Source organism: Papaver somniferum, unplaced genomic scaffold (assembly GCF_003573695.1).
Source record: "Papaver somniferum cultivar HN1 unplaced genomic scaffold, ASM357369v1 unplaced-scaffold_21, whole genome shotgun sequence".
Taxonomy (NCBI): Eukaryota; Viridiplantae; Streptophyta; class Magnoliopsida; order Ranunculales; family Papaveraceae; genus Papaver; species Papaver somniferum.
This window is the reverse complement of record NW_020631041.1, coordinates 14,807,050-14,817,860: the sequence shown is the minus strand read 5'-3', so window position 1 is coordinate 14,817,860 and position 10,811 is coordinate 14,807,050. Positions and strand designations below refer to the sequence as shown.

General features: G+C 38.4%; 1 protein-coding gene across 1 annotated transcript; it reads left to right on the top strand.

Annotated features, from left to right (window-relative positions):
• Positions 1 to 3,684: 3,684 nt before the first annotated feature.
• Positions 3,685 to 4,470, top strand: LOC113339654 (zinc finger protein 1-like). The gene has a single exon (XM_026584893.1). The coding sequence runs from the start codon at positions 3,685 to 3,687 to the stop codon at positions 4,468 to 4,470; it is 786 nt and encodes a 261-aa protein (XP_026440678.1).
• The last annotated feature ends 6,341 nt before the right edge of the window (positions 4,471 to 10,811 follow it).

Sequence of the window (10,811 nt, the reverse complement as noted above, 5' to 3'; positions counted from 1 at the left end):
ACCTCGTGGCGGGATCTTCGCGAGCCTTGTGATAAATATCTTGCAGAAACTTCATGTCGGGATCATAAATAGGATTAGACACCACATATGAAACCTTTTGATTTCCCCTTTTACAAGGGGAAGGTTTCTCAGGGGATTCCTCGCGATGCATGACTAAAGTAGGAGGAACGGGATGATCAACAATTTTGGGAGAAGTAGTTGTATGAGAGCGAGAAGACTGATGCTTAGTAGGAGTATGATGAGTTGTAGGAACAACGGAAGTCCTAACTGTGGTCAAACTAGCCAAGTCCAAGTCCTACGTTGCCCTTTAGGATCGCCAGAAGAAGGGGCATGGGAGGTACCAGTCTGCGAAATAACAAGTTCAAAACGATTAGGGGATGACGGGATTGTAACACATGAAGTGGTAATTTTCAGCGAATTAAAGATACATGATTTAAAAAGGGGTAGGCGGAGTGTGATGACCACGTCTTTTTCGTCCCTTAGTTGGCTCAGAAGCAGGCTGCTTAACAAGGGGAATATCATCTTACGAAAAGTAAAGGGTTAGAATCTAAGGTTACATCGCGGAAAAGAAGGTAACGTGCAAAGTGGATACCTGTTTGAGAGCAGGAGATTCAACAATAACACTCCTTTCCTAGCGATCCTTGAAAATACCAGCAACAGGCATCTCGTACTTAATAAAAGGGAAAAGGGATACGAGAACGAACAAATCCCAAATCAAGATAAAGGTCTAAGAGACAAAACAATACCTTAGTTGGCACGGACCATCGAAGCTTCCAGGGATCGCAGCCGGCGATATAACAATGTTCGGGAAGAGGACCCTTGCGAGGAATCCTTTTCTCATCAACACCCCATACTAAGGTGCCCCCTACCACCAGGGGAAACATCGTCCAGTCTTCGTCGCAAGAAGAGCGAAGTCGATTATCTCGCCCCAGTTTGAGAGGATTCACATCTAAAAGAAGATCCTTGGACGGGGCAAAGATGATGTTCCGGATGAGCTTAATACCCCACTCTTGATACTTTCTCGTGCTTGTAAACCTAGCAGAATAATTAGCCACAAAAGAGTCCACATTATAGTCACGAAAATCGTACTCCTCAGCCACTAACGGAACTTGCGAAGTACCATTCTTTGAACGAATCATAAACTCGTTGGAGATGCGAATTGTATTGCCAGAAAGCTGGAAATCCCCACACTGAAGCCTGTTCAGAATCTCGAGGAAGACAAGGTTAAATGGGTTGTAGAGGGGAAAAGATAACCCGACTCTTAACTGACCAACGGTGACAATCATCTTGTCTGCAGACCAAACATCGGAATGAATCGCCCTATAATTCAGCTCCATGTCTTGAGTTGCAAAGATAGGAGGACTTACAGAAGAATCAATGGAGGGGGTCAAAGTTAAACCTATCTTCTGAAAGTCTGCTTGGAAAAACGAGTAGGGTAGGTGATGAAGATTTCTTTGGGGCCATGAAGACAAAAGAAAAGCGAGAAAAATTGAAAGGAAAGAAGGATGACAACAATGGCAGAAGCAGGAGAAGTAAAGACGTGAGTTCGAAGCAAAGAAGAAAAGAAAGAAGAAACCCAAAACCAGGTTAAAACGTGATATTTATAGTATAAAGGAGATAACCGGAAAAACAGGTTGTCGACACGTTCGAGGAATCCTGACAGGTAGCAGCCGGTTACCAAGAGAACGTGGCAGCCAAGGAATTTTGAACGGTTCTTATTCCGTCATCATGTGACTCGAACAGAATAATAAAAGGCATAATGTAGGTACACAAAATAGGCTCTCCACGTGGTCACACACGAAGGCACGAATTAGGTCTGAAGAATATCACTCAAAGATCTTGCATCGTTCGCCAAGATCCCAATCAGTGACTTGTCAAATCAAAAGTCAGAATCACCTCGTCACTGATTAACGACACAAAGTAAGAAAACCTGTACGCAAGGAGGCATCCCAAAAAGAAGTAACTCGCATAAAGAATCTTAAACATGAAGGATCAATTGGAGTCCCTAACAAGATACCGATCACGAAATCAGGTAGGCGAAGTAAGGTTACTTGGCTGGAAAGATAACCTGCGAAGTCAGTAAATTATTGAACAAGAAAAGAGACAGTTGTCCCGACAAGCTCCCAAAGTGCAGGGAAAGAAGGGGAGAAACTTTATGGAAAATGGTCTGGGCGAAGTAAAAAGATTACCCACGAGAACACGGTGACCTTGGGCGAAGTAAAATGAGCGGTACCCCATTAGGATTGGATGGTCTATAAATAGAGACCCTTGGGCAATGTAAAGGGGGTCGAGATTTTTGGGTAAGAATAGTCTTGCTTAGAGTGTGAGATTAGGGTTTCCTTGTATACAAAACTTGTATTTTCACTTCCTTGAATGGTTGATCAATAAAGAGTTTCCTGTCCAAAATATTTGTTATGTCTTAGATCTTGTTTGTTTCCTATTTGGGTGTGCTACTGGATTTCCAGTAGTTACAAATGGGCTTCGCTAGCACTGTAGCGGTAGCTCCGTATTATTTTAGCGAAGATGTCTGCACAAGAATTACCTCTCTATGGATTTGTAGTCTTCGAGAAATGTAACAGTTCCCCGAAAAAATCAATACTCTGCAGGCAACCAAAGAATAACGACTAGAGAGAGTTAGTATAACATTCATAAGCGATAAACAATCCTTTGGCGATTCAGAATGCAAGAAAAACACTCCCAAAATTCAACATTAACTGAGGTAGCAATAGAAGCTGCAAAACCTATGACCAAACTCTAAACTCTAACTCTGTGCATTTCTCAAAATCATTCAGCATCCCATCAAACTAAGATTTTCTAAAGAACATCCATCCATCGACAATAAACTAAGTCTGCCGCGTCTTTTTTGAAAAATTGGCACGTTTCTATGTCCGTGTTGCGTTGTGTCTGGGCAGTACGCTTCCCAGGCATAATGCTACTGATGATGTGTCTGACGCAGAGACGCGCACTTCCAACCACCGGATGCAGACAAGGCTGAAAAAATAAAAGTGTCCCACGTATAAAGCTCTACTAGGTCTAAACCATTCTGTCTTCTACTCCTTCCGTCCTAAATTATTAGTCCGCTTTGACTAAGTCAAGATATTAAGGAGACTGGAAGAATTTACAAAACTATCCCTACTGAATGATATATTATTACTAAAATTAAAATGAGTATATGGAGTATGTAAGAAAAATACATTGGTAATTATAATATTTATAGAAATGTTTAAATAGAAGATAAAAATAAAAATCTTTATGGATTGATTTTAATAGATTTGTTTTCTATTGAGGATGATATCATTTAATATTTAGATTGATGATATTTAAAATAATTTTATAATTATAAAAATTTGAAGGATATATTTGAGAGTTTGACTAAAAAATATGACTATAAACGGAAGCTGAACAGTATTTTATGACATACGAAAATAGAATAGAGGACATAAATTTTAGGACAGAGGGAGTAGTTTTTATTATCATTTGGTCAGTATTATTCAGTAATGTAAGAAAAGGACATCGTCTTTACATACTTGCAGAGACACACAGAGAGTGAGACTTGATTTGGATCACACAATATTTCTCTTTCTGTCTCTAGCTAATTATGTTTTCATCTTCAATAAAAACACCAAACAGATAAGTGAAAGTAAGAAAAGTCTCATTAAAATCTGTTCCTCCTCTTCTCCTCTCATGGAAGATACACAACCCAGTACTGAACCTTCTCTTTCACATACTTCATGTAGTATATCCCCTTTGCATGAAATAGACAACTCTGAAACAGAAAACCCAAGTAGATACAATACAAACCAAGTAGAAGAACTCAATCTTATAGGTAATTTCAACGATGAAGAAAGTAGAGAATTAAATGAAGAACCAAGAGTGTTCCCATGTAAATACTGTCAAAGGAAATTCTATAGTTCACAGGCATTAGGAGGACATCAAAACGCACATAAACAAGAGCGTACAATAGCCAAAAGAAATCGATATCTTGGTCGTGAAGCCGCTGCTTTCAGTAATGCTAATAACATGCACCACCACTACCATCCCTACTATCACCATCGATTCTCAAGTATGGATTCTTTACCTCTTCATGGTTCACTCATCAGTAATAATAATAGATCATTAGGTGTTCAAGTTCATTCTATGATGATGAATGAACCCACACCATCATCTCTTTTACCTTCTTCATTTTTTCGTGGTCTTCCTCCTCCTCACCATCTATATGGACAGCAGCATCCTGGACGGACAGCATCATTAAAACCATTTACAATGGATCATCAAATAACAGTCGGACGGTTACCGACGTCCTATTATGTACCTGGGTCCCTTCCCCGAGTCCCAAGGTTTCATAATGAAAGGATTGGTGGTGGGAGTTTTCTGTTGCAAGGTGGCAGCCGCGGTGGCGTTTCCAGGAGTAGCACTGCTAATAATAATCAAAAAGACTTGAAGAAGATTGATTTGGGTCTTAGGCTTTAGGTTCAATATTAGCAAGTTTTTTAAGTGTTGAACTCTGTAACAGGAGTTTTAAACTTAGATCACTGATATCATCACTAAATTTGTTATTTCGAATTGATATCTTTTTCTAGCACTCTGTAATTTGTATTTCATTTTTAGTCTTAATCTGCTCATGTCTGGTCTAGTACATACCAAATTTGTATCGGTTCAGTGTTCAAACAATGATGTGTACAAACGTACATTGTCAATGTTTACGGGGCTTATGGGGCTTATATCAATCTCTAATGATAAATATGTTTTGTTTACTATTTTGATTGATGATTTAATTTGGTTGTCTGCACTCTGGCCTGATAGTTAATAAGTTCTCTATGCAGAGGTGAAGCTGGTATATATGGTGTGACCAGGTAAAGTTGACCCCTCCTTTTATAAAGAGTACTAGATTTGTGCCCGTGCTACGCGCCGGGCATATTTTTTCTTTTAACTTGGTGTGGACGGGGTTTCGTCCCGCTCCATGACGATGTATTTTTAATTTGGCGAGCGCGGGGCTTCATCCCGCCCCGTGGCGATGTATTTTTGATTTAGTGTGCGTGGGGCTTCGTCCCGTCCCATGGCGATGTATTTTTAATTTGGCGAGCGCGTGGCTTCACCCCGTCCCGTGGCGATGTATTTTTGATTCGGTGTGCGTGGGGCTTCTCCCCGCCCCGTGGAGGTGTATTTTTGATTTGGTGTGGCGAGGGTGTGACGGGGAAAATACATTATACAGGTGGAGGGTATGTGCAGATTTTATTTATTTTTTCTTTTTATTTTTGCAGAAAATATGTGGATTTTTCCCTCTTTATATATTAATTTGCAAAAAATTATCCTAATATAATAATTACTCGATATCCAAATTGAATTTGGACTTCCATAAAATTCCAAACACGGTAAGTTATGGTTTCCTTTTAAGTTTGTAATTTTTGAACCAATCATATATTGCCAAGTGTCCTCACATAAATATTGTCACTTCATGAATTCCAAATTGAATTTGGTTTCCTTTTTGTAATCTTTTTCCTATTGTTTTTAAACCAATCATAGGTTGCCAAGTGTCCTCACCAAAACGCTCGTTTCACAAAACTCAAAAAAGACCTATTTCGGCCAATAGGAAACGAGGGTTTCCTCACAGTTCAACGTGAGAGCTTTATTTGTCTAGGCATTTAGGTCTTTAGATACCACTTGTATATGGTGCGCTTGAATAATCGTATGACTGCAAATGGGGTTACAAAATTATGGAACGTTACCAATCCAGTGGATCCTGTGGCGAAGATTATTTTATGTTATACGTAATCCTTTGTGGCAGCCTTCCAAAGTCCTAACGACATTCAAGTTCTAGCCAGTGTAACCGGAAAGCTCATTGATACAGAGGTGTGGTGTGGTGTCCTCGGATAGGCCTTCTCCAATGTTATCCGAAAATTCAAATATAGAATCGAGCGAGTCCTGAGTTTTTGGTGGGCAGTGGTTTACTCACCATTTAGATTAACCCTCCATATGATCAGGATTGCTAGAAAATATTAGTTTGGGAAAACCTTAAAAAAAAATTACACACAAACGGGCCTATTTTGTAGATAAGGAGGGAGTAGAAAGACCAAAGATGTGTGTGTCGTGGGGTTAATGATTTTTATCATAGTACAGACAGACTGTATTCAATATAGACCTCTCTATACTGTGAAACCATGCGGGAAGATGGAGTACAATCAAAAAATCCACACCTGAACGCAGAAAGACAAAACGCATTCATCAGTTTTAGGTAGTGTGGACGTCGGCAACTTCCCATTTTGTTGTGAACAGTTTGGAAGTGCACGTCACGAGTTATACTTTTTCATCGAGAAACTGAATCGGTTTCTTATATTTTGTTATGAGCTTATGAATTAAAGGAGAACACTGTCGCAACATATAGGAGCCAGTCCAACAGGACTTAGTAAAACGGAAAATGGGTCATTTGTCCAAATATTTTTAAAACATGGTTCGAATGGACGAGTAAAAATTAGTATGGTGAAACGGACACCGAAAAAATAGCAAGAATGAAATTGGATTCATCCTGTCTTAAACTTAAAAAAGAGTGAGGATGAAACTGGATGCATCCTATAGTTGCAGGAAATCCTACACTACACCCCTCATATGATTTCATTATTACTCAACTCATTTTTAGATTTACACTCTTAATTTTATTGATGAATCTTTGAATATTCTTACAAGAAAAGATAAAGGAATCAAGAATGACCTCTGCTCTAGACTTTCTCTCTCCTATTTACTTGTTTCTTACTCAAAAAAGATCTCTCTCTTTCCTCTCAGTTGAACGACTATTTATAAGGAAATACATAGTGGATGACAGCTAATCTTTCCTTTATTTTCGGATATGGCTTGCGACATTCTCGCAACCTTACAAATGTTAATCTCGCAAAACTCTCTAATTTTCGCAGGATCATCACGTCTTTCTCATGATTTTAGCTGACGTCGTTCATTATATCATTTCTGAAATTGTTCTGCGACGCTGTTGTGTTGTGTTGTTGATAATTTCGCTGAAATATTCCAGTTGCGAGATTCCGATCCTACATCTTGCCTCTTCTCTTATCTTCTCTGCAAAGTAGAGAATGATGTGAGAAATGCCGCAGCTGTTCATCTCTTCATATCAATGCATTGATCACACGTATTCTTTCTTCCATCTGTTTCTTGACACGTCTTTTGTAACCGTTGCTTTTTAACCGCTTATATCTTTCCGTATTAATCGTGTTTATCTTCTCGAGGAAAAATTCCCTCTATATATATTCTTTCTCACTCTCTTTTTCTTTCTTTTTATTTTCTCTGCAACTTCATCGTTCTTCTGCAAATTCCGTTACTGCAACTTTTCTTCTTTCTTCTTCAATCTTTTTAAGTTCTTCTTCATCTTCATACTATTTCTTCTGCAGATCTTCATCATTCGTAATTTTCTTCGAAATAATCTTCCTGCTAGTATTTTCCATGGATTCATCAAGGTTAGTTTTCTTTTTTCTTCTTTATGGGTTTTGCTGAAATTGATCTTGTTTACTGCCTTATTTGATGTTGTTTATGTGATTCGTTGAAATTGATCTTGTTTACTGCCTTATTTGATGTTGTTTATGTGATTCCCATACTGTTGTTATTTCAGCAAAAGCGCCTGCAACACTAAATTTACAGTTCAGAGCCCTAATATTCCCAAACCGCAGCATAAGACTGTTGCGCATAAAAGAAAGTCTGCGAATGAGAAGGTAGTAAGAAACATTATCCTTTTCTAATAACAATATTGTTTCCTTTATTTCTTATCTGGATTGTAATTCGCAGGGTGATAAGGATGTCAATAAACCTCTCAAGAAATCTCGCCACCTTAAAACTGTTCAAACTTTTGTTCCATTCCACTTACTTATCTCTTCTAAATCTCCTGCGACATCTTCGCCAGATAAACCATTATCTCCAATTCGCGAAAAAGCTACCTCAAACTTCATTTCTTCAACTGATCTTCCAATGATTGAAACCCTCCTTGTTGATCCTTATGTGAATGAAACTTCTTCTCTTCCTATTGAGAATGTTTCTCGACCTTCTATCATTGCCAGTTCTCTACCTTAGTCTCTTCCTCTTTCGAAAGAAACCGTGGAAGGAATAGATATTGCTTTCAAAGTTTTGTCTGAAGTCCTGGATGATGGCAAGAAGTCTTCTATTGATCCTGTCAAGTCTAATGTTTGCGAAATTCTGAGCAAGCATTTAAGTTCTGACAGAGCTGCTTCGCAGATAGCTTTGGGAAAAGAGTGTAATGCTCTTCGTCTCGAAAATCAAAAGCTTCAGAGTGTTTTGTTGGATCGTGACAACCTTCGCAAGAAAAATGATGAATTGAGAGGTATGATTTTCTTATCTGTGTCTTCAATTTTCCCTTTTAACGGTTTTATCCTTCCCATATTTAATTATCCTTGAAATCCCTCTTTCGCATGTTAAGCCTTAAACCAGAAACGAATAATGGAGAGATATCAATTTGAATCTGTTGTTGAAGAAGCCCGTGTTGATAAAGAAATTTTGATGGATCAATATAACCAATTAGATAACCTCTATTCATATTCTCTTGATCATATAAATAATCTTACCAATGAAAATACCCAATTAGTTCAGAGGCAAGATTTATTAAGTAATGAAGTATCTCGCCTTTCTTATTCTTTAACTAAAGCTAATTTAGGGATGGAAACTTTATTAGATGAGAATAAAACCTTATCTCAAGAGAAGCGAACTTGTTTAAACAAGATGGCGATATCTTCGCAACAACTTAGCATTCTTCAGAAAGTATGTGATGACCAAGAGCAATATCTTCGCTCTTTGAGAAATAAACTTAAAGAAGTAACAGAGTCATCTATCGCTGAAAGAGATACCCTCATTCAAGGTAGAATAGCTTTAAGTGTAAAGGCGAATCAACTTAAAGAACAATATTCCAAATTAGAAGAATCTTATTCTTCTCTTGCGAAGAAAAATTCCTTTCTTATTTCTAAAGAGAAAAATCTTCAGTCTCGACTTAAAGGTTTAGTTGGAGATAAATTTGATGACGCAATGGACCGTTGGGAGAATAGTTGTCTGACCTTGATTCAACACCTTATTTCGCAAAAGGAAGGTAGTCATAATAGTTTGACTGCCTTAACTATCTTTTCTTTGTCATATTTTTCTGAGTTCTTCATCTTATTGAAATTTTGTATTCTACCTTTCGCAGAGTCTGAGAAGAATCTTCATTCCTCCATTTCTATTTTGGAGGCTAAATATGCCAAAATTCGCAAAGAAAATGCATTGCTCGTCTCTGCCCTTACTGGTTCTCGCGAACGGGAAGAAAGAAGACTTGATTATCTTGCTTATTTTAAGGATATTCAAGATAGGAATCATCAGAGAGTACTTCTTCGTCAAGTTCATCTCCGAGCTGAAGTACTTGTAAATGATATTTTATTGTCTAAATCTCTTCCTCCTACATCAATCGAACCTTTGGAAGTAGATGATGATGAAGTTCCTCGTCCTGCTGATAGTGATTATGATTAAGAAAGTGGTGCAGAGGATAATCTCTTGGAAGATGAAGAAGAAATTCCTTCTAAGGAAGCATCTGCTGGTGTTAATCAAAATGAGAATGAAAATGAAATCTCCTCTGAAGAAACAATTGCTGGAGAAAATCAAGGTGTTAATCAAGGCAAAGATCAGAATCAAAATGAAGGAGAAGCTTTCGATAATGAGAACATTGGCGAAGAACGTCTATTATCTTCTTCTACTGGAATTAATATTGAAGCATGAGATTCTTGTCTTATCATTATTACTTTTTTGCGAATAACATTCTTCAACCAACTTTGGAATCAATTTTCCCTTTTAGTATTTTGCTGATGAGAAAGATAATGTTTCTTGTTTATTGATTCCCATACTTGCCTCTCATTATCTTTCTTCCGAAAAAATAATCTGTTATGAATACTTATGAATATTTTATTTTATCATGTGGTCTTATTTTGCCTTCCTAATTAAAGGTCTTATTATGCCACCTTTTATCATTGCGACAAAATCGCAGGACGTCCTTGCATTTTCATGCAAAAACCCATTGATCTTGCCTTAACTTTTTCTTTTATATTATGGCCTCTTCAAGAATGTTGCGACAATAGGACAGGCCTAAATGTTCTTGCGAAAATAAAGCCCCATGACATTGCCGTCTTGCGAAGAAATCGCAGGACGTCTTCACACTTTCATGCGAAAACCCATTGATCTCGTCTTATCTTTTTCTTTTGTATTATTGCCTCTACAGTATTGTTGCACAAATGTGACAAGCCTTAATACCCTTGCGAATAAAAAGCCTCATGACATTTGCGTCTTAAGACACTTATCAGCTCCCTAATGGAGGGTGCCGCCCTTATCTTCCCCCTGGTTGCCCCTTCAAGGAGGCGTACTTCTACCATACAAGGTTAGCTCCTACCATACAGAAGAGCGAGAGGATAGGGATAGTAACAGACCCGATCACACAAATGAAACAACCAGGTGCCACGCGTGAAGAAGACGAACAGCAGGAAACTGAGGAGGCGCCACCCACCCAACCTTCCCTCGAGGAACTGCAGAAGGAACTAGAAGGTCATATACGCAGGGAAAAAGAACTGAGAAAACTCATGAAGGCAGCCAATGCCGAGAAGAGCGCCAAAGAGACAACGGAGAACGCGGAAGAGGAAGAGCACGTAGATATGACGCAGGAGGCGATGGCAAGATACTTAGAGAAGAATTATAGGGTCGTAAAACAAGACAATTACAACTTCATGGCGGTTCCTTACTCATCTGAAATAACAGAATGCCAGTACCCGGAGGATTACACTTCACCCAAATTC

Excerpts from the sequence above, each read along its gene's own strand:
- LOC113339654 (XM_026584893.1), top strand. The coding sequence starts at position 3,685 with ATGGAAGATACACAACCCAGTACTGAACCTTCTCTTTCACATACTTCA.